The 24,286-nt window shown below is 47.9% G+C and overlaps 1 protein-coding gene across 1 annotated transcript; it reads right to left on the bottom strand.

Annotated features, from left to right (window-relative positions):
- Positions 1–13,547: 13,547 nt before the first annotated feature.
- OCSTAMP (osteoclast stimulatory transmembrane protein) lies at positions 13,548–20,904 on the bottom strand. Its single transcript, XM_082644959.1, is given in 6 exon segments — positions 13,548–13,823; positions 13,826–13,906; positions 13,909–13,972; positions 13,974–14,326; positions 17,106–18,108; positions 20,823–20,904. Coding segments are annotated over 6 exon segments (1,689 nt in total). The 5' UTR covers positions 20,867–20,904; the 3' UTR covers positions 13,548–13,679.
- Positions 20,905–24,286: the final 3,382 nt, after the last annotated feature.

Here is a 24,286-nt window from a genome sequence, read left to right as displayed (position 1 = left end):
TCACTCACCTGAGTAGCTCTGACTTGAGAATTCCTCTACTGTCCATGGTTCTTCTCCTTGCTCCAGTCTGAAGATCACATCTGGTTTGCTAACGTTGATACCCTGTTAAAATGATATAGAACTTGGACCAAGCCCTTTGGACACTGGGGACTTGAAGGATGAAGAAAGACAGCTTCAAAAGCTGCATGATGAAGATGTCCAGCAACAGGTCATTAGAGCTAGAACATTCAGGGGGAAGGGGGGAGGGAGGGCAGTGAGCACAAGTACAACACTAACATAGCCTAAAAGGGTTTAATCATCTCTCTCCCCTGACACTCAAGGCTAAATAATGAAATTCAACATGTTTTTGCAACACAGAGCAAACACATCTCTTGGTAGTTACACAGGGAAGCTGTACTTACCCACTGAGATGCGGTTGCTGTAGTTCTCCAGCATCACATCCCTCTACAGGAGCCTCTGAGCATGGTCCAGGTGCTGCCACTCCTCCTGGGTGAAGTCCGCAGTCAGGCCCTTGAATGAAACCAACCTCTGAAAGAATACGTTTAATCTGAGGTGAACAGAAGCCCAGTGGATCCCTGGGGTGCTTCCATCCTCCACTTTGGCGACCACTGTTGTGATCATGGAAATCCATAAAGAGATACTTGTCAGCAAGGACTGTTAAAATATGTGATCAAATTTGCATTTTGGAAGCAATGCTCCAGAGCATAGGGGTCGGCACACTACAGCCTGTGAGCCTAATCCAACCCACTAAGACCCAAATCCAGCCATGCCCATTGGTTTACACGTTATCTACATTGCTGTCACACTACAGCAGCTGTGCTGAGTTGATCTGACAGAGACCATAGGGCCAGCAAAGCCAAAAGGAGTTATTATCTGGTCCTTTACAGAAAATGTCTGCTGTCCCCAACTCTAGAAAAATGGGAAATGGATTAAAGATCAAATTAGAGGGGAAGAAAACTAGGACGCCACAGTGAGACATGACCACAGGTAGCTCTGGTAGGGGTGGGAAGGAGGGAATCAATCCTACGTATGAGGAGCCAGAGGAGTTGGCCACTAATTGGTTGTGCATGGGAGATATAATGTGCAGATTATTTTGTTCCAGATTATCTTGGTAGCATCATATGCTGAGATTAGGAATACAAGACAAAACCAAAAAAAGAACTGAGCATAGGAAACTGATGCATTGCTGTTTCAGATGCCACGCTGGAGTCTGAAGGATACAAGTAGAGATGTCCAGTGGGCAGCTGGATATTTGTTTCTGACGCTCAGAAGAGTGGTGACCAAAAGCAATATTAGAAGGCATAAATAACGGGGAAGATCTCTATGGACCAATATGGAGTGATTCCCAGGCTATATTGGTAAGTGAGAAAGAGTATCTATGTATGTTACCTTTTATGTAAGAAAGGGGATGTAAGAAAATACATGTGTCTGCTTATGTGTACAAAAGGAAATACAAAAAGGGTAGACCAGAAACCAAAGAAACTGGTTACCTTCAGGGGACAGGTGGGGACAGTTGGAAAGAATGGGGGTGACAGGAATGGGGTAGAATGGGATGGGGGGAAAGCGACAACTCTCTAAGTGTATCTTTGTCTGTGGCGTCACAGACATTCTCAGAGATGCATTTCAAGGAGGGTGTGGTCAGACTGTCAAATGCAACAAAGGGTTTAGTAAAGCATGAACTGGAAAATACCCACTGCATTTGAAAATATTTACTAGAACAGTTTCATGAGTGTGGTGGCGGCAGACACAAGACTGCATCAGGTGAGCTGAAATGACATAAGCAGGTGAGAAACGTGGTTCAAGCAACTCAGAACAATCAGAGAGTGGAGGGCACTTCCCTGGTGGGCCAGTGGGTAAGACTCCGCGCTCCCAATGCAGGGGGGCCCGGGTTCAATCCCTGGTCAGGGAACTAGATCCTGCATGCATGCCATAACTAAGACCCGGTGCAGCCAAAAATAAATAAATAAATGAAAATAAAAACTTAAAAAAAAAAAAAAAGAAAGACAGAGTGGAGATTGCAGGGAATGACATGTATGTGTTTAGGAAGTAATCTCCTTAGCTATGCCTGGTACCCCTTGCCTCCAACTCACAGCCTCACCAATCCTCCAATAAAGTGTCTTTTCCTGACAAATCTGTACCCTGCCCTTTCCCTTCCATTGCAACTCACATCTTTCTTCTGAAAGTTGAACTGAGGCTTTGCTGAGTCACAATAATCAATGGTCTGTGAATATGGTATGATCACCCAGATTCTGCTCACCCTGGAGAAGAAAATTCTGGTCCAGTAACTCTTTTTTTTTTTGAAGTACGCGGGCCTCTCACCGTTGTGGCCTCTCCCGTTGCGGAGCACAGGCTCTGGACGCGCAGACTCAGCGGCCATGGCTCACGGGCCCAGCCACTCCACGGCATGTGGGATCTTCCCGGACTGGGGCACGAACCCGCGTCCCCTGCATCGGCAGGTGGACTCCCAACCACTGCACCACCAGGGAAGCCCCTGGTCTAGTAACTCTTGAATATGCTCCTTTCAGGAATTCTGTCTTGGCCTTAAAATCCTAGGGAGAGATTTCAGTTCAGGGACATGTTCTTCCAGGTGTGATTTCTGTCCTTGGCGCCTTCTGCTTTTTCCTTCCTGCTTTCCTTCCTGCTTTTTCCTTCACTGGGATGGTTTTGTTTCCACCTGGGCATAGCGGCCACTTTTCCATTAGCTGGAATCTGCACTTGGGGTCCCAAGGTTCAAGTGCCTGGTGAGCTGGACCTTTCCTAAAATCCAATCAAGGCTGCTGAGAAGTGAGACAATACCGCAGGAGGCAGAAAGAGCCTAGAAGCCTCGATTACGCCTTGTGACCTAAGAAAAATAGGTCTAATGGTTTGATTATCAAAATACACAGTATAACTGCTTTCTAGGGCACACAGAAGGCAAGTCATCATGCCAGAAAAAATCCAATGGGTGTAGGCAGAGGGGAATGCATATTACAAAGATCATGAGACTGGGAGTAAAATAGACTTCATTTTAAAATCAACTCATTCACCAGAGAATAAATCACTTTAGCTCTCTGTAAATGAGGTTTTAAAATGTGCTCCAACAGGGGGCAGTAATGCCGACTTCACAGCCTGGTTGGGAGGATTGAGGGAGATACCTAAAAATCTTTGTAACACTGATTGCAAGGGATACGTGTCGAGGGTGTATTATATTCTGGGCTTGCTTTTTACTTCAGAACGACCCTATGGGGCAAATATTATTCCTAGGCTCATTGTACAGATGAGAAAACAGGATGAAATAACATGCCCTGGGATGCAGTGCTGTTCTGTGGCAGCACCTGGTCTGAACATAAACATCATGCTCTTAAAACCTCATGCAGCGCTGCAGACATCACCCCCCAGCGCCAGCCCCCCAAAGTCTTTTCCAGTCATATCTACACCCTGGCCATTCTCCTCAACTGAAGCTCACATCTTTCTTTTAATAAATGCTTAGTATAAAATAACTAATATAATGATTACCATATTTGTTTCTACAAATATTCCTTCCCTTCCCTAACGTCCTCCAGTATTCTTCAACCCAGCCCAGCAGGCTGCAGATCCAAGCGCCTCAGCGGAACTTTGGGGACCGGGTTTTAGCCATTTGGATGTACAAACCTTGCACCTTCACAGAGCACCTTCTTCAGGCAATGAAGGGCTGCAGGGAGCGCCCGCCATGAGGCCTGCAGGTCAGGAGCCCGGCCCTCGCTCCCCTTCTCCGGGACCATGGGAAACCCGGCTCCGGGCCTCCCTGGAGAGGGATGCGGGGAGAGCGCGCATCCACTCTCCGCGGACCAAAGCCAGCTCCGCCCAGCCACTTCCCCTCCAGCCCCCGAGGGCTCGGAGCTCCCTGCCAGTCATTTAACTTGTGGGTCCACCCGCTTCGCTCCCAGTTCACCAGGCGCAGGTGACCACGGAACGCCGCGCCCCGAAGGCTGCAGGACCCTCCGCAGGAAAAGCCTAGAAGAGAACAAGTAGACGCGCCCACGTAGAGAGCCGAGGCCGCACATGCGCAGAAGAGGCCGCCGGGCCGTCCTTCCCAGGTTTTCCAAAGGGCGGTCGACGCTTTTCCGGACTACATTCCCCATAAGGCACCGCGGCCACCGCCCACAACGGAGGGCTTCTTAGAGGAGCCTCTGTTGTCCTTACTCAGCTTGGTTTTATTGCTAGGAGCCATTAATACAAAAAGAAAAGGGGCGTATGAATTTCACCGAAGACTATAGATGAGAAGCGAAGATTACAGACTGTGAGGTGTCCACCAAAATGCTAATGATTCCCAAATCCTTATCTTTCTCCTAAACTTCTCTTAGGAACACCAGAGGTGTATAGTCCCTTATTCTTCCTACTGTTTTTCCCACTCAGCATCAGAACACACACTGGGGAGTATACCCAATGAGCATTTCAAATGTGAGAAAGCCTTCTATAGTATATGTCAAGGATCTCATAGGGGAGCAAGCAGAAGAATGTAACCAACACAGCAAAGCTTTCACCTATTTTGGTGAATCCATATAAATATTTTGAATGTATGCAAACGTAGAATTCAAACATTCTCTAATCCAAGAATTCATGCTGAAAGGAAATCTATCAGTGGGGAGCATTGCATGGCTTGTCCAGCTTATGGCTTGGAAAGCGCAGGACTGGAGGATTGTGTGACAGCAATAATATCCAAGGAAAAGATGTGTAACAGGGAGCTCAGCTCGGTGCTCTGTGATGACCTAGATGGATGGGACTGGGGGAGAGAGAGGTCCAAGAGGGAGGGGATATATGTATACATATAGCTGATTCACTTCACTGTACAGCAGAAACTAACACAACATTATAAAGCAATTATACTCCAATAAAAAAAGACGATGTGAAGACACAGAGGGAATGAAACCTACAAGCCAAGGAACGCCCGAGGCTACAAGAAGCTAGGAGGAGAGCTTGGCGAATCTCCCTCACTTCCCTCAGGAGGAATCAACCCTGCTGACAAGTTGATTTCAGACTTCTAGCCTCCGGAACTGTGAGACAATAAATTTCTGTTGTTTAAGCCACCCAGTTTGCGGTACCTTGCTACTGAAGACCTAGCAAACTAACACAGAAGGCAAGATGGCAGAAGGAATGATTTGAGGACAGGCAGAAGTTACTGCAGCACTATGGAAATTTTTTAAAAGGAAAATACTTAACATCAAAGATAAAATTTACCTATGAGCCTGTACCTAAAAGTGATGATTTATGTAATATTTTTATTCTATTTTCTTCAGTGCTTATCTCAGTGAGGATCTGTGTGTATTCTATTCTTTCTGCCTTTACACACACACACACACACACACACGCATACATTTGAAATTCAGCTAGTAAGCTAAGAATACCCTCATAGTCCTCTTCCTAAAAAAAAAAAAAAAAGCATTTATGGCAGTGGGCAAAAACTGTGAAGATCTTTGTGTTTGTATTAGTTTTCTATGACTGTGTAACTAAGTGTTAAGGACCTGGGTCCTTGGAGTCTAATCAGTAGAAATTGATAAGAGGCCACAGTGGAAATTGCATTGTCAGTATCTGCTTGCTGGTCTGCCTCTTTCCCATCCTCCCTCCAGCCATTTCGCCTCCTCTCCCACCCCTTTCCCATTGCTCCCCTCCCCTCCTGCTAGACTATCCAGACTGATTCATCACCTCTGAGGACCAGTCCCTGAGCTCTGTGCTAACAAGATTGAGCCATGGAGTTGGGGACCTGGGAAGCTATAGAACTCAGACCCCATCCCCCTATCACTTTCCCTGTTTCCCCCCTTATTCTTGCAATAATTTCCCCTCTGTTTTTTAAACCATTCATTCAACAGATGTTTATTGCAGCACCACCTATATGCTGGAATCAGCCTGAGATTCACTATCTCTGCCATAGATTCAATGCTGGGATTTCTACCCTTGCAAGACCCACTTATGTCGTATTGTCCAAATAACTCAGAAGAGAGATATCCATACACATCAGAAAGAAAATATAAAGTCATAATTAATTTTATCCTAATAGAGCTATCAGGAGGATTGTAGGATGGCGTCATGTTCCCCTAAGAGATGCTGAAGTTTTAACCCCCAGTACCTGTCGATGTGGCCTTATTTGGAAATAGGGTCTTTTCATGATCAAGTTAAGATGTGGTCATTAGTGTGGACCTTAATCTGATATGACTGTGTCTTTACTAAAAAAAAGGGGGGGGAAGCAGCAGAATTTAGACACAGAGACAGACACGTACAGTATTATCATGGGCCAGCGGCTGTTGACTATAGGTGAACTTTGCTGCCCTGGCAGAAGGGTCCTGCTGCTGTGAACCTGGGTGGACTCTTCTGTGGTGGATAACTATTGTTAGTTTTTTTGCTTCTGTTTTTGTTTGGTCCTCTGACATCCATACTGCCTTTTTCTGATAACAAGCACTTCAACTTTCCTTTGAGGAGCCACCCTATTCCCATTAAGGTCTGCCATGTACACTCACATAGGCTATGCACTGCACAACTTCAGAGGAGCCATCCATTTAAACTGCTGAGTGGTGCCCACTGGAATGGAACAGTACCCAAACTATACAACAGTCAATGACAGCTACTGAATGACAGTCCAATAAATTGCCCATCCTTCTCCTGGCCTAGGTGGGGTTGATTCATTCTGATATAGATGCCATGAAGCCACTGCTCATCAATTCCTGCCACGTGGATCCCTGGGGTTATCCTGGTTATGGTTCTTTCCAACTCCAATCAATTCCTTTTGGATTTAGTTAGCCAGAGATACTTTCTCTTGCCAACAAAGAACTCCCAACAAGTCACAATCTACACCTCACACCGGTAGCCAGATCTCAGCAAAGGGTGTTGAGTATTAAGATTAAAGTTAGTTTTTATTCATTGTCTATTCATTTGTTCACATAATAAATAATTGTGGCTACCTCTCAGATTTGTATATTTTTTAAACTGGGAGACTGTTTTACTAAATATACAAACCTAGGCTGTCTGCAAGGTTAATGGTGATCCCTAGGGTTGTGCAGTGCACAACCCGTGCACCTCTACCGAACAGCCCTGGACACCACTCTCTCCTCCAAGAGCCATGTTTCCCCAAATGCATGGAGACCCCTTCACCTCAGCAGGGGCAAGAGGGTGGGCCTTGCCCTGATGTGCCAGGATGCCCTCCCTGCCTGGACATCACACTTCCTGGTTCCTTCCAAGAGCCCAGTCTGTCCTGGGAACAGTCTTTGATGACACTATAGTAAACAGGGGTGGCCTCCTGGGGCGGAAGCTGGGGCACGGCCAGCCGGCACTGAAATAGTTCATGGAAGGCCTCCCGACAGCGCTGGGACATGAGGGCATAGATGATGGAGTTGACTGCACTGTTCACATAGATGCAAAGGAGGACTTTGTTGAGAGAAGGAAGGAAGAGAAGGAAGGAGGGAAGAGAAGGAAGCCGAGGTTGAGGTAAGGCGGGCTCAGGAAGGAATTCACGCCACCAGGGTGGGGTAGGGCAGCCACAGCAGAGCAAAAAGGACCACCACCACAGCCAGCATCTTGGTGACCTGCAGGGTAAGACAGGAGAAAAGAAAGGCATGGGTGCCAAGGGAGAACCCTGGGTTCTGGGTCTCTCTGTGAGCTTGCGGGAGGAGTAACCCAAAAGAGCATCCGGGCTTCGCCAAGCTGTGCCCTCGTGCATGCTCTCCCTTCAACTCCATCCCCACCTAGAAAACCACTATACAGCCTTCCCTGCCCTGCTCAAGCTTTTGGAAACCTCCCAGCTCCAATCTACCTCCAAAGCCCTTGGATAGGCTACCACACACTGTAAGCAAATTCATTCATCCGCTGAGCCCCAGTTCCTTCTTCTATGAGATGGAGACACAGTACTGCCTTCATCATAGGTGGACATGAGGAGTGAAGGAGTTAATGCCAGTAAAGAATGTAGAACAGTGCCAGGCGTGTAGTAGATACTTATGTGGGTTTGCTGTGGGTTTCCGGCTGCTGCTGCTGCTAATATAACCTCTACTACGTTTACTATTGTAATTGCATGAGGTACAGAGCTGGGCAGAGCTGGGTTAGAATCCTGGCTCCACCACGAACCAGCTGTTTGGCCTTAGACGTGTCCCCCTCTCCCCAGCATTCCTAGCCACACGCTCCCCTCCGGCTCTTTCACTCACCCCGCTCCCTCCCTCCTGAAGCTCCTTCCTGTCTTTGCCCTTGACCGCCTGTAATGCCTCTCCCTGCCCCCTCCTCTTCCCTTCCTAACTCTTCAGATCTCAGCCAGCACTTCCCTGACAGCATAGACTAAATAAAGCCTCCTAGAGGTGGTACACACTGGAAGGTGTTTCAAAAGATGCATAGTTTCTAAATTCCGGAATGAAGTCACCACAGGGGGACATCTGTCAATGGAGCCGGACATCCTTAATACCTGGAAGGACAGCAGCTCACACGTGCTCCTACCCCTGGAGTCCTCAGTGACCCCTTGAGAGACCAAAACGCGGGTGGCAAGAGTTCACTTACTAGAGCTTAAATTGCCCAAATAGTTCTGGCACTGGCTCTGTCCAGAAGACCCTGGATACATTCAATCAGCTCTGGGGAATACGGGAGAGAAAACTTTCTCATCAAGGAAGAAGCTAGCCTGGTATGTTCCAGCTTATGATCACGTCTCAGAGTCCATGAGTTTAGTTCCTTTCCTAACAGGCTTGGCTCCGGCTGAGGTAATAAACTCCTGTGCTATAATATTATCCAGGAACCGTAAAATCGCAGGAATTCCCTAGTAGGTCTTGACACCTGATTGTACCAAATTCAGATCCTGTTCCATTCCACTTTAGGTTCGTTTGGGTGATAAAGGCTGGATGGCAGTGTGGGGGCTCTGGAGCCAGGTTGCCTGGGTTCAAATCTTGGTTCTGTCACTTACCCGCTCTGTAACCTTGGGCAGCCTCTCTGTGACTCAGTTTCCTCATGTGTCAAACTGAGATGATAACAGTTCATACATCATAGAGTTGTTATAAAAATTCAAAATGTAAATTTGTATAAGCACTAAGATCAGTGCCTGGCACATGGCAAATACCCAACACGTGTTAACTGTTGTTATTATTATTCTCCACCTTGCACTGGGCTTTCTGGTTTCCTTTAATGCCTCTTCCCTGTTGGAATTGTACATTGCATTCTGCAAGGACTCTCGTAGGCATGAAAGGAATACTCGGTCCATAGACACAGCCCACCCAGTATGAAAAAAGACATTAATGTCCCAACAAAACAACCATAATAGGTACCATATGTTGAATACTTACTATATGCCAGATTTATATTATTTACTACCATCCATTGAGGTAGATGAGCACTGTAATTGTTCTCATTTTACAGAGGAGGAAATCAAGTCTCAGCAAGGTGAAGTGACTTACCCAAAGCCACACAGCAAGACCTTAGCAAAGCTAGGAGCCAGAACCCAGGTCTGGAATACTCTTTAATAAGAAAATTCAGTAAGAAAATTCCTATGTAATTTAAGAAGTTCTACATCTATTCTAAAGAAACCCTCTGACATATACAATGGGTCATAAGCAGGATGTCCACTGCAGCATTGCTTACAATAGCAAAAATTAGAAACCACCTAAACATCCACCGACACTGAACTGCTAAACAACTCATGATATTTCAATGCCCTTCAGCAAAGACAAAGAATGAGGTAGGGCCAAGACATATTGGTGAATGAAGAAACAAGCTTCAGAACTGTACATATAGTATCATATTTACATATACATACACATATAGAAAAATATCTGCATGGTACCCACTCAACTGATAATAGTGGTTATGTCTGTGGGTGCAATAAGGCAAATAGATTTGAGTGTGGTGGTCAAAGGAGGCTTTACCCTAATTTGAGAGACCAGTTAAGATCACAGGCTCTGGGACCCAGACCCTCTGGGTTTAAATTCTGGCTCTGCAGCTTATTAGCTGTGTGACTTTGGGAAAAATAGTTAACCTCTCTGAATCTCAGTTTCTTTGCCTCTAGAAGAAGGAAAACAATAATACCATCGATCTCATATACTTCTGTGAGGTTTAAATAAGATGATGTATATAGAGGTTTTTACCGAGTTTGGGCACATCTGATGGTGTGCTGGAGCCAACCCACACCAACTCATGAGAGCCAATTGCGAGCATCTCTTCCTAAGTCCACTTCCAGTGACAACGTGTGGGTCGCTTGAAATCACATGGTGGGAGTGTTTACACCATGGAAATCTGCAAACACCACAAATGAGGGCTTTTATAATTTTTTAATGTATTTTTAGAACCAGTTGTTAAGCATTTACTAGCCTACTCCCCACACATCATAAGCACCCAGCAAACACTAGCTATTATTATCTGTAATGTTCAAATTTTTATAAGGACAAGGATTCATGTATTACTTGGGCAGTTAAAAACATGTGTGGATGAGTCACTGCCTAAGCAAACAACAAGGCAGCTTTGTGGGAACAGGAGCTGTGATGGGGGCTGGGTGTCATGGGAGGCCAAGGGTGCCCCTCAGGCATGAGGACAGACACCTCCAGAGAGTGGGTGGAAAAGTGGCTGGAGTGTGGCCCTGCTCATTGCTGCTGGTGATTCACTGCCTAAAAATACCTCAGAGCTGGGGGCATGTGGGTGGAAGGGGCAGGTGGTAGCACTTCTGTTCTCCATCCTTTGAAAACCCAACCACCGAGATGTGCCTTTGATTGTCAGTTCCATTAAAGGACAGATCAGATGCTCTGGGTTGAAGCTCCACCTGTGTGCCCTCCCCCTGTAATGACACGTGACTGTAGGGAGCCTAGGCCGCTGGGTCCCCTTTGAGTCCTGGCATTCAAATAAACGCTTTGGGACTTCCCTGGTGGCGCAGTGGTTGAGAGTCCGCCTGCTGATGCAGGGGACACGAGTTCGTGCCCCAGTCCGGGAAGATCCCACATGCCACAGAGCGGCTGGGCCCGTGAGCCATGGCCGCTGAGCCTGTGCGTCCGGAGCCTGTGCTCCGCAACGGGAGAGGCCACAACAGTGAGAGGCCCGCGTACCACAAAAAAAAAAAAAAAAAAAAAAGCAACAACAAAAAAACCAACTCAGGGTTTTACAATAATTAATCAGGATTCATGGTCCCCCAGATCCACTCTAGCCAGAATTTGGAGGGGAGCAGCGGAGGGAGGCCAGTTTGGCCCCAAAGAATCCACAGACCCTCTTTCTGCTGCACTGCCAGCTCAGGACAGGCTGCCCACATTCCTTGGCTCAGGGCCCCTTCCTCACAATGACATCACTCCAAGCTCTGTTCTGGTCATCACATCCCCTCCTCTTGACTCTGACCTTCCTTCCTCCCCCTTATAAGGACCATTGTGATTATATTGCCTCCCCACACCCCCCAGAAAATCCAGGGTAATCTCCTCATCTCAAGACCCTTGACTTAATCACATCCACAAAACCCCTTTGGCCATGTCAGGTGGCATATTCACAGGTTCTGGGGATTAGGGTATGGACAGCTTTGGGGGGGCATTATTCTGTCTACCACATTCGTGGTACGAGGGAGCTGGCCTTAGGAGGCAAAGCTGATGCGCTTCCTGGGGCCTGATGTGATTCTCTCAAACGTACTGGCTGTTTAAGTTGAAACTCTTGTCTGGGGATGCATTTCTTTTCTTTCCTTTTTTTTTTTTTTTTTCAACCTTTTTACTGGAGTATGATTGCTCTACAATGGTGCGTTAGCTTCTGCTGTATAACAAAGTGAATCAGCTATACGTATACACATATCTCCAAATCCCCTCCCTCTTGCATCTCCCTCCCACCCTCCCTAGGGGATGTATTTCTTAGTGCTTTGTATCTTTCCCTTTGGCCACAAACTTGGCCTGATGCAGGCTGCTTCCAGTGCCTGACTATTCCCTTCTGCTAGCCCAAAATCTTCAGGAAGGAGCCGAGACCAGAGAGAGAGCAATTCTACCTCCAGATATCTGGCTGTTCAACTAATTGTTACTGAGTCCTTGCTCAGGTTCTGCTTTAGATGCTAGGAAAACTGTGGAGGACCAGACAGATAGCATGGGATTTACATGTTTGTGGGGATGACATGAAACACACCAGCAAGTAAACAAAAAAAGGAGGCAGCTAAACATACAAATGCATATGGAATGAAGGATATTGATACGGGTATGTATAAAGATGGTAAAACAACTTAATATGATAGATCAGCGGTCAGCAAACATTTTATTTAAAGAGCCAGATAGTAAATATTTCAGATTTTCTAGGCCATGTCTCGACTACTCAAATTTCCCATCAGAGCAAAAGAAGTCAGAGACAATACTTAAACTAATAGGTGTGGCAATGGTCCAATAAAACTCTATTCATGGAAACAAGCCCGATTTGGCCCACAGATTGGAGCTTGCTGACTCCTGTGATAGAGTAGAACTAGGCGGGATGGGACAGTTTTAGGTAGAATAATCAGGGAAGGCTTCTCTGAGGAGGTGACATTTGAGCTAATGCCCAAATGATGCAAAGAAGCCGGCCATGCCGAGACTTGAAGGAAGAGTGTCCCAGGATGTGGGAATAGCAAGGCCATTGCCCCGAGGTGCAAACCAGCCTCTGAGGAGCTTAAGTCCATGCGGCCAGGGCATAGCGAGGGAGGAAGAGGCTGGCTCAGTCAAGGTGTTGTGACCCAGGAAAGAGCTCTCAAAGGGATAACGACAGACAGGTTTTGTTTTTTTTGTTTGTTTTTCTTTTGGCCTTACAGCATGCAGGATCTTAGTTCCCTGACCAGGGATTGAACCTGCGCCCCCCTGCAGTGGAAGCACGGAGTCTTAACCACTGGACCGCCAGGGAATTCCCTAAAGAGAACTTAATGAAGGCAAAGAGGTGGGGACTTGGTTAAGGGAATGATAGTGACACCCCCAGAGACCTGTACCTGGTAGATGGAAGCTGTGCCTCTCTGGATCGCAGGGGGAACCGTAGCGGTGGGAGCAAGGTCACCCAGAGCGTGGAACGTGGCCTTTGCCAAATAAGTGCCCAGAAAGCCACAGGGATGAACAGCCTGACCGCTCTCTCCCTTCCCACTTTAAATCACCTGCCAGTGCCTCCCATTGGCTGAGCCCAACCAGGAGTCAGAGGTCAAGGGAACCAGGGTGATAGAACCACAAATGTCAGACTCCTGGGAAAGAGAGCAGGTGAGAGAAAGGCAGAGAACGACCTGGAGGGAAAAACAGGGAACACCAAGCCCACAGGGTAAGGAGGTGCGATTTTATTGTAACTTCCATAGGGATGGAGTTGCCATAAAATACGGATTACCCATCAATTTGAATTTCAGATAAACAACAAATATGGGTTTCGTGTAAGTAGCCTCGGGACATACTTATACCAAACCCATATCCGTTGTTTATCTGAAATTCAAATTGGACCAGGTGGCCTGTATTTTTATTTGCTAAACTTGGCAACCCTAGATGGGAAAACCCTGAAGGAATTTGAAGCAAAGGAATAACAATCTAATTTAGAATTTAATAAATACATTTATTTATAAAATCAAGAAAATTTTACTGACTATAAATAAGTTCAGATGATTCAGAAACATATAAATAAGTTCCAGGGGCGTTTAGACACAGTCAGGGTGCAAAGTCTCCATCTACCAGGTACAGCAGCCTATGCAGACGGAAGCCTGGACAGACACCTGGCGCCGGCCGGAGGAACCCTGTCTTCACTTCGCATCGTCCTTTTCTGTTTATCTAGGCCTTTCCTGCCCAATATTCCACCCTTAACACATTCCCGTGTGCAAAGTAGGTCACACTAATTGTTGTTACGCAGTCCTTATGCAGATATAGAAACCAAGGCTCAGAGAGGTGAAGCGACCTACCCAAGGTCACACAGGGGAGCTCGCAGAAGGGCCAAGGTTACCACTCAGGTCTGGGCAACTCCAAAGCGCTTTCCTCTCGGCGCCACTGCTCTCTGTCCTGCCAGGTATCCAGCAGGTCTGTCTAGCCGTTCTAGGTGCTTGCTGCCCGCCCAGGTTTCAGGAGCCCTGTGGAGTGCCCGGGGCCAGCGGCTGGCCTCGGTGCCTGTCATATCTTCGCTGGAGCCGGGCATGAAGGTGGCGGACCCTCCTTGCCTCCTGGGTCGTGAAGAAGGAGGCAGCTATGCTGTGCCTCAGGCGACGGGCGTAGGTCTCCAGGAGGACCGTGGAGCAAGCGACGAGCTGCAGGGCGCCTGCAGCCAGGTGGGCGGCTGTGTGCGGGCGCCGGGGGGGCAGCAGCGGGCAGCCAGGGGCGACGAAGCGCAGCTCCCACTGGAAGGAGTTGTGGGCAGAGAGGAAGGGGCTCTCCGGAGGCGGCTGGTTGAAGAGGAAAGGGATGAAGCCCAGGATGGTGTATGCAGCCTTCAAAAAGGAGAAAAAGGCCAAGTCAGCAGACAGACACCCCAGCCGTTCCCTGTCCCCCACCACATCCGGATGCTTGTGGGTCTGGATGGGTCCAACTTTCCCTGTCCTCATCTGCAAAATGGGCGCAAAATCTGCCCGTTTTGACGAGGGTCGGCTGAGATCAGGAATCTGAAACAGGCTTTTTGACGAATGAAAAGCACCATACAAATGCTATTTATATTGTTATTACTTTTGCAGGGAACGCTTTAGAGAAAACCAATTCATGCTTAAGGGCATTTACTCTTTTCTGAGCCCTTAGTGAAACTTCAGATGTTCTAGTCCATCAAGTAAGCACAATTTTATGAGGATGAGTCCATGAGGAGCCTCATTTAAAAGCCAGGAACCTGGGCTTCCCTTGTGGCGCAGTGGTTGAGAGTCCACCTGCCGATGCAGGGGACACGTGTTCGTGCCCCCGTCCGGGAGGATCCCACATGCCGCGGAGCAGCTGGGCCCGTGAGCCATGGCCGCTGAGCCTGCGCGTCCGGAGCCTGTGCTCCACAACGGGAGAGGCCACAGCAGTGAGAGGCCCGCGTACCAAAAAAAAAAAAAAAAAAAGACGGGAATCTATGGTCACACCATGGGTTACATGCAGCCCACCCAGGAGTCAGTCCCAGCAAGGGTGGGTCCCAATATCCTGCTCCTAAGTATTAGGCCCTACAGTTTCCATGGGGCATGTTGGAACGAGAAGGATGGGGTCTAGAGAAGCAGGGAGGTCAGAGGTTAACCGTTTGAACTTCGACACCGGACTTCTTGGATTGGATCCTGGCTCTGCCCACGGACATCTTCCCCATAAAGCACAGTGCTGGGGACCCACAGTACTTTTAGGGGCCTATGAAAATGTTTTATTTTCTTTTAAAATGAGAATTAAAAACCAAACTTTTAAGTTGAAGAATATGTTTTACCATATAATATTAATATATTTGTCATTATACCAATGCAATCATTAATATTTTTTCTGGAGAAAGGCATCCACAGAAGGGCCCACCAGAGTCACAGTGCAGCCGTGGTACTGCAATTACAGGCTGGATGAATTGGGGCAAGTTCACTAACTTCTCTGAGCCCCGGTGTCTCCATCGGTAAGTCAGTGGTGATAGTAATTCCTGTCTTACAGGATCACAGTGGCAATTAAATGAACTATTTTATTTCATCAGTTCTGGGATTCTTTTTTTTTTTTTCCACATTTTCACATCTTTGTGATGAAGGTGTGTCTTCAAATCAATATGACTGGTAACATGCTTTCTGGTCAGAGGGTGCCAGCAGCAAAACCTGTGGACTGAGTGTCCACAGTCTGGAAGAAAATGCTGGGAAACATAGTGGAGCATCACCATTGCTCTCTCTCGAAGGCACAGAGAACAGGACCAGGTGAAAAACCAGACACTGACAACTCAGCCAGAGTCATTCCAAAGAGTCAGGCTTGAATGGGAGGTTTTAGGAAAAGCTTCACAAAACTACTTCACTATTTTTCTTGTTATCCATGAGAAAAATGATAAAATAAATCTATGTTAAATGATCAGTGAACTGTTTTATATGAATATAATTAAAATTCTAAATGATAAGAAGGCATTGTGTCATGGTTTAAGTGGCAGCCTTTTCTTATCTAACGATGCATAGAATGATGATGTGACTTGCAGAAAATGCATCTTAGATTTGATGAAGTACAGAAAATCAGGTGACACACTTAGCACATTGCCTGACATGTTTCTTTACTGTGACTGACAGTAAGAAATGCATTTTATGAAGAAAATTTTCATAGAACAATACATCCCGCATCACCTATGATATACTCTGAAATACATTTCTAGCCTATTCTATCCATTAAAAAAAAAACAGCGACCATGACTCCCTAAATTGATTAAATTGATCTCATTCAGTTTGAAGAACACTTTCCTAGTAGATATATAATAAGTGCTCAGCAAATATTAGTTATTAATATTATTAACTCAGGGTCTGACACTTTGGCATGTTTTACGCAATGGACTTTTGTGTGAGATCTCACCATTAAAAAGAAAAAGATCTGTGGCCAAAGAAAAGATTAAAACCCCCAAAACTTGATGAGATCATACTTTTTTCCAACAGTAAATAGATGGTAAATATATATTACCATTAAAATAGTAAATATTTTAGGCTTTGCAGGCCATACAATCCCTGTTGCAATCATTCAACTTTGTAGAGTAGCCACAGACAATATGTAGACAAAGTCATGGCTAATTTGAGTCCAATAAAACTCAATTTATAAAAACAGGAAGCTGGCAGGATTGGCCCGTGGGCTGTTCCTAAGGCTTCCTCCAGTCTGTTATCTACAGATGTGAGCTATTAATAATAGTCACTATTTATTAAACATCTCCCATGTGGCATGGAGCCGACTAGATACTTCTACCACATTTTAAGACTCACAGTAACCTTGCAGGGTAAGGAGGATTGATCCAGTTTGTACGAGTGAGAAAAACGAGGCTGGGATATGCTGCGACGTGTGAAGAGTGGCCTTGGGGGCAAATTATTTTAATATCTCTGGGTATCAGTATCCTCACCTGTGATAAGGAGTGAAAACAGAAGCCACTGCCTCAGGCTGTCGTGAGAATTACATGGTTCATCTGCCAAAGCCCCTGGATCCCACAGCGTATCCAAGGACCACGACTTGAAGGCAAGTAAAATTCAATTTTGAGTCAAGGGTTTAACAAACCCTATCCTTTCCCTCAAGGAAATGACTCTATTCCCACCTTCCTGTCACGGCACTTACATCATATTTGATGGTGAGCGTGACGGGCACAGCGGGAAGCTCCTGAGCCCAGCCCACGGCTGCCTGTGCCAGGAGAAAGGCCACGTGGTCCATGGCCACTGTCACAGCTGTGGCCATCAGGAGCAGGGTAAGCAGCCCCAGCCTTAGGAGACAACTCAGCAGCTCCCCCTGGGACAGCCTTGGCCGGGCTGCCCACAGCAGCCAGGCTGGTGGGGAGGCCACCAGGTGCGTGGCCCCAACCTCTGCCAGCTGCTGAGCCAGCTGCCAGGTAGCATAGATGTTATCAAACTGCAGGTCAGTCAGGTACTGATGGAGGTACCAGGCTGAATCCACCAGGAGGCCCAGCATAAAGAGCCCCGTGACTGCCCGCTGGGTCCCCAGTGCTGCCACCTGGGCCAAGGACTCCAGGCCGGAGAAGTCCTCCAGGACCTGCTGAGTGACCCTGAACATGTGGAGCCGGAAGGAGGAGCCATCGCCCTGGGCCTGGAGCGTCAGGCCCTGGCTGCCTGCTTGGCCGTAAGGGCCCAGAGCCTGGGAGGCTCTGTGCAGCTGGTGAGTGGTGTTGAGCAGACTCTCCAGGGAGCCCTCCGTGACACACCTCAGCACCTGCCCAGCCGCGTGCATGTTGGCCAAGATGTTGGGGACCACGACAATGGCCAGGGTGGCGGTACTCCAGGATAGGAGCAGGCGGCGGCCCTGCTCCGTGCCCAGGGTGGGCACGCTGAGTGCAAACAGACAGCGGGCAGGGGGCACCAGTCCCAGGCCCAGGAAGGCCAGGAGGCCACAGACAGTGGCCACCATGGCCGAGGGCCCTAGAGGATAAAGCAGCAGGGACACCAGCCCATGGTAGGTCAGACCCGCGGCAGCAATGGCCAGGGAACCACACAGGAGGAGCTGGGTCAGCAGCTGGCCACAGCTGGCTGGGACAGGCTGGGAGAAGGCAACCCAGGCGGCCTGCAGCAGGGCAAGGGCCTTGTGGAGCCCCAGGTACCAGAATCTCCACCTGCACACAAGGAAATAGGGGGAGCCTCTATCAGGAGGGTTGGGGCATTGTGTGTCTGCCCAATGCCCCTGCCCTACAAACTCGCCAACTGCCAACAGGCTCCACCCCTTTAGCCACAGTGGTGGGCACTCCTCCCAGGTGGGCCAATCAGAGTAACCCACCCCAAACCCACATGACCTAAGCTGAGCCAATCAGAGCCTTCCCCAGGATTATTCTCACTGAGTTGTCAGGGAAGAACTAGTTTCCATGCAGTTCCTGAGGATGAGAGGATGAATACCTGGGCTGCGTGTGTCTTGTGAGGGCAACTAGTGCAAGGGAATGAAAGAGTCATGGAGAGAGAAGCACAAATGAAAGAGAGAGGATGAGAGAGAGAGAAATGGGGAGAGATGCTTTTTCACTTGAATTCATAGTCTTGGTCAGCTCAGTGTGACCCTGGACACTCCTTCTTTATGGATCTCAGTGTCTCCTCTATAATTTAGAGGATGGGAAGAGTGGACCAGTTGATCTCTGAGGAACTTTTCTCCTCTATTGTAGTCTTATTTATTCATTCAACAAATATTTATTAAGCAACTATTATGTGCTAGCCGTTGGAGAAACAGGAATGGATAAAACAGAGGAGAATTCCTGGCCTCATAGAGCTTCCATGGAAGAGTGATAGCATAGGAATAGTAAGAAGAGGTTGGGCTCTGGATACGTTTTGCTGGAAGAGCCAACATGATTGGCAGACTGATTGGTTGTGAGTGTGAGAGAAAGAGGGAGGTTCAGGATGACAATGAGGTTTTGTGTCTGAGCAGCTGAAAGCACTGAGGTGTTGTTTCCTGAGATGGGAAATCTGTGGTTGAAACAGGTTTGAGTGGAGGAAGGAGAGGAAGAATTCAGCTGGCAGTCAGAAATTTGAGGTGTCAATTTTGCCATTTGGCAGAGCTGCTGAATGTGTGATTGGAAACAATCTGGAATTCAGAGGAGAGAGCAGGCTGGAGATATAAAGCTGGGAGTTGTGGATTGATAGACGGCATTTAAAGCCATGGGGTAGATGAGATTCCTTAAGACAGTGTGCTGACGAGAAGGAGAGAGCTCCGAGGACAGAGCTTAGTGGCACTCCATGGTTCACAGGTTGGGAGATGAGGAGGAACCAGCACAGGAGACCAAGAAACCAGGCACTGTGGAGCTTGGGAAGCCAAGTCAATGAAATGTTTCAAGACAAAGGGAGTGAGCAAACGTGTCAAGTGCTGCTGATGCGTCAAGAAAGATGAGAGCTGAGCAATGACCATTGGATTTAGCCACGTGGAAGTCACTGGTGACCTGCACAAGGGCAGCTGGGTGGCTTGTTCACTAGAGTGGACCCAAGGGAGGCTGGATGGAGAAGAACATGAGGCACGAGTGCAGACAACGGTTTCAGGTCATTTTTGCAGTAAAGGTGCAGAGAAATGGTGTAGTAGTTGATATGGGAAATGGAGCCAAGTTCATTTAAGATGGAGGAACTTGAGCATGTTTGCAGATGGGGGATCCAATCAAGAGGGGAGACATTGATGAAGGGAGGCTCGCTGGTGTGATGTTCTTCAGTGAATGGCATGGGTGAGATTGAGAGCATGGAAGCTGGGGCTGGTCTTAGAAAGGAGCAGGGGCTGTTCATCCTTAGTAGCAGGTGGGAAGGCACAGGAAATGGTTACAGGTGATGGTGAATGGACAGGTAAGGTGTGCGTACTTATGTACCGGTATCAACCAGTATACACAGAACAGAGCAATAGTTAAGGGCGTGACCTCCAGACTGCTTGGGTTCAAATCTCTGCTTCATCACTCACCATCTGTGTGACCTTGGTCAAGCTTATTAACCTCTTTGTGCCTCAGTTTTCTCATCTGTAAAATGGTGCATAAAAGTGGTACCTCATAGGGTCATGGCACATACGAAGTACCATGTCAGCTAATACCTGTCACTAGAGCCTCAATTCCACCAGGGCAGGGACTTTGTCTCTTTGGATCACTGATAAATCCTAAGTACCTAGAATAGTGTCTGATGTATTGTGGGTGCTCCATAAATATCTGTGTACTGTAGCACGTTTGCTTCTGTTCGTTCAGGGTAGCAGGAAGGCAGATCAGCACTGATGGTGAGGATGCTAGAGGAGATGATGGAAATTTGAAGGCGAAGAAGAAGCTATAACATAGGTGGCCAGGAAAGTGGGAGAGTAAATGAACTCAGGAAGTTGTACACATGCTGGGCGGCACTGAGGACCCACTTGAGGTCAGAGGTGATGAATTATGGTCTTCCCAGTCCCGCTGACATTTGAATTTGGGACTAAACTCCCTTCTACTGTATACTTCATATTTGAAACATGGTAGCTGTTAAAATGATAGCTAATCATTTGAATGATATTGGAATGGAAAACCAATTCTAAGTCATACTGGGTGCCAAGGTCTGTGCTGAATGTTGTAAATGCTAAGGAACCAGCTGCCATTCGTTGGGTGCTTACTCTGAGCCGAGCACGATGGCAAGCCCTAAGCATGCGTTTTCTCATTCAATGCTCACAACAGTCTCGTAGACATTATTATTACTCCCATTTCACAGATGGGGAAACTGAGGCTCAAAGAGGTGAGGATTTACCCAAGGTCACACAGCCAGGGAATGGCAGAGACTGAGACCTAGCTCATACCCATCAGGCCTGACCACTGACTGTTTTCTTGCCTGTGGCCCCCAGTGTCCAAGTCCCCAGACCTACCCGGTCCTGACGAGATGCTCAGCTATCTCCCGGGGGGCCCTCATGCTCCCTGAACAGCAGTGGATCTGGGCAGGCGGGCACAGGCAGCGAAGGTAAGTGGAGAGGAAGTGGGGGAAATTCCGTCCTCCAGAAGTGACCAGAACTGTCACTTCTGCTTTTCTGCCCTGAATTAAGTGCCTCTGGTGGCCTTGTCCCGCCCTGCCTGGGCCCACCTCCCAGGGGGTTGGGCAAGCTGACTCATCCTCTTCCGGCAGGCAGGAGCCAGTGGAAGGTGTGGGAGGAGAGAAAAGGCCTTTTCCAAGCAAAGTCTCTAATCCTGATAGCAGGAAGGTAGAATTAGTCCCATTTTACAGAGGAGGAAACTGAGGCTCAGAGGAGCCATACAGCTCATTAGCGGTAGTGCTGGGGCTAGAACTCAGTTCAGCTTCATGTTCCCTCCCCCTGCATAGTTATGTGCCCCCAGAAGAGCCTGATCTCTAACTCTTAGGGGGTGGAAACCCACAGGAGACCATTGGACCTCTGCTATGACTCTTTCCAATCGTCAGGGACTCTGGTCTCCCTCTCAGCTCCCTTCCTGTCTTTATCCCAACATGGACCTGTCTTCCAATCACAGTTCTGTCCCTCCCTAGCTGTGTGACCTTGGGCAGGTGATCTCGCCTCTCTGTCTCAGTTTTCTCCTCTTAAAAGAGAGTAAGGATAAGAACAGTTAACATTTATCGAGCGCTTGTTAAGTATCAGGCACGCTGCTACATAGCTTCTATTGGCGTTCACTGAATCTTTTTTTTCCAACAACCCTTTGCGGCAGGGACTGTTATTTCCATTCTTCAGTTCAGAAAACTGAGATCCAGAGACTTAAGTCCCTTAACCCAGCCACTCAGTTAGTAACAGGTAGAGCCACGATTTATAGTCACATCCTTGCTCCAGAGTTTACTGGTCAGCCACTGGGCCCTACTGGTGGGAAGGGAAGAATTCTCAAGATTCATGTTGACCTTGGGATGCATCTGGCACTGCCAAGAGCAGGCACTCAGGGAAAGTGAATTCTCTGTTTGTGGGCTCTGCCGGTCACTGCCCTGCAGGTACACTTCTGGGCTGTCCTGAAAGCCAATCCCTTCCTGGAAAGCAGACCCTCCTCCCCCCTACACTCCAGTGTCTCTGTGCCCCATCACTGCCAGCAGGACCACCTCTACCAGGAGGCCTCTCCTGAGCCCCCAGCCCCCCACCCTATAGGATGGACTGGGGCGGGGGGCACAGTTAGGCAGTATTCCAGACTCCCTGTCATTTCCTTTCTAAGGACATTGCCTGGGTCACTTGCTCAGGCCTGAAGGAGCGTGTTCCATGGCCCAGATAAGGGAAGTGGCATTCTCATAGTCACACAATTGGATGAGACACCTGTAGTCCTCAGAGGGCTTAACACCCTTCCTGGATCACAAGTCCCTCTAGGAAGCCAGGCCACTGTCAAGTCTGCAAAGAACTGGGCACACAGAGTAGACCAAGAGCAGGAAATGCAGGCACCTGCAGGGGCCACCTAAGGTAAGGAGTGGAGGGCCCGGTGGAAACGGCGGTGAACTGCCGTGTGGAGGCCCTTCGAAGAGGGTAGCTTCTACTCTGCTCTAGCTAAGGGTTGAAGCCCCTCGAAAATGAGGCCCAACATTACCAGGGTGGCCAGTTTTTCCAAAGATGCCAGTCATTCCCAATTTTATGTAGAAGCCTCCAAGTTTCAAAAGCCAGGATTTTTAAAAAGTGAAAGACCATTGTGCAGGCCGATCTTGGTAGGTCTGTGGGCCAAAGCCAGCATGAAGGCCACCAGTTTACAAGTTCTGACAGAGGCCTCAGTAGGACTGATGCAGGGAGCAGTCTAGCTGTTCCTCTGATCTGCAGGGTCCCTGGGGTGGAGGTGGCAGACCTTCACTCAAATGCCAGCTATGCCACTTACTGTGCTGTGTGACCTTGGGAAAGACACTGTCCCTCTCTGAACTTGGATGTACTCTGCTATAATGAGGAGAATACTAGTACGTGCCTCTTAGGGTTGAGAATTCAATGTGATAATGTATGTTCAGTGCCCAGTAAACAATATATAAATGCTCCAGGCCAGCTCTTTCCAACCTGGACTGATAGCTTGGCCTGAGTGAGCCCCAGGCTTCTTAGACCAGATCGTACAGGCCTCTATGATGCCCACTGGACCAGATCCCATGGCCTGGGTCCCATCACACAGGAAACTTCAGGGCATTGTGCTGGTAGGAGGGGAAAGTCCTGGAAAACACTGGCATTTGCCTAGTTACTGCACTAGCACAAGGGAGCTGATTGGTTAAGGAACATGTTGGTCATTTCCCCAGGGCACCTAGTGGATGCATAGGATCTGGGAGGATGTGAGCATAGGGAGGGAAAGGGCAGAAGATATTTTTGGTTTTTCTCAGCACATACAGGCAGTCACTTCTGCCTATATAAGGCTGGCCTGAGCCTAAGCCCACAACATCCGGAAGGAGTGTCTGAATCATCAAAAATAGAAAGAGCTTTGCTGAGGGGAATTCTGGGTGGAGGATTCAGAGCCATAAGACAGAACATGAAGAGGAAGTGGTAAGTCTTCAGTTCTAGAGTCACAGTGAGAGGTCCACAGAATATTAGAGTCATTGAATTTTACAGCTTGTGGGGGTAGACTGTTGCCACCATCCAGTTGGCTTCAGAATGTGGAAAGGTGGCTAGAGTCTCATCCGATAGGCAGTGCTCTCTGAGAGAAATGATGTGAGTCACACAGAAAAGTTTTAAATTTCTAGTGGTCACATTAAAAAAGTGAAAATAATTTTAATAAAATATTTTATTCTACCTAATACATCCAAAATATTATCCTTTTAACATGTAATTAATACAAAAAATTATAAAGGAGGACCTGGATTGGCTGTATCAAAGGACTCCCTTACATTCTGGCTTCTGTTGGTATGACGGTTAATTTTATGTGTCAACTTGGTTGGGCCATGGTATCCAGATATTTGATCAAACATTATTCTGGATCTTTCTGTGAGGGTGTTTCCAGATGAGATTTACATTTAAATCAGTGGAGTTTTAATAAAGCAGATTGCTCTCCATAATGTGGTGGGCCTCGTTTAATCAGTTGAAGGCCTGAATAGAACAAAAGGCCGGCTTCGCCTGAGCAAGAGGGAACTCTGCTAGCAGGCTGCCTTTGGGCTTGAACTGCAACTCTTCCCATATGTACACATCTTGTTGTTTCTGTTTCTCTGGAGAACCCTCACCAATACAGCTGTGCTTGCCCCTTGGGGAGCCCCAGCAGGAGAGCTGAGAGAGAGAGAGGGGAGGAAGATCCAGGACAGCTACTTCCCTGTGACGTCATCAAGGGCTGGATGTGTCCCTGGACTAAAGTTGTCGGCTCCAGCTCAGCAGCTGTCCCGCAGACCCCGGGCTGAGAGGTGCTTCTCCATGCCTAGCCCTCCCTCTCACCACCAGGGTCTATG

The sequence above is a fragment of the Mesoplodon mirus genome (assembly GCF_964341445.2).
Source record: "Mesoplodon mirus genome assembly, chromosome: 15".
NCBI classification, from domain to species: domain Eukaryota; kingdom Metazoa; phylum Chordata; class Mammalia; order Artiodactyla; family Ziphiidae; genus Mesoplodon; species Mesoplodon mirus.
This window is presented reverse-complemented; position numbering and strand designations above follow the sequence as displayed.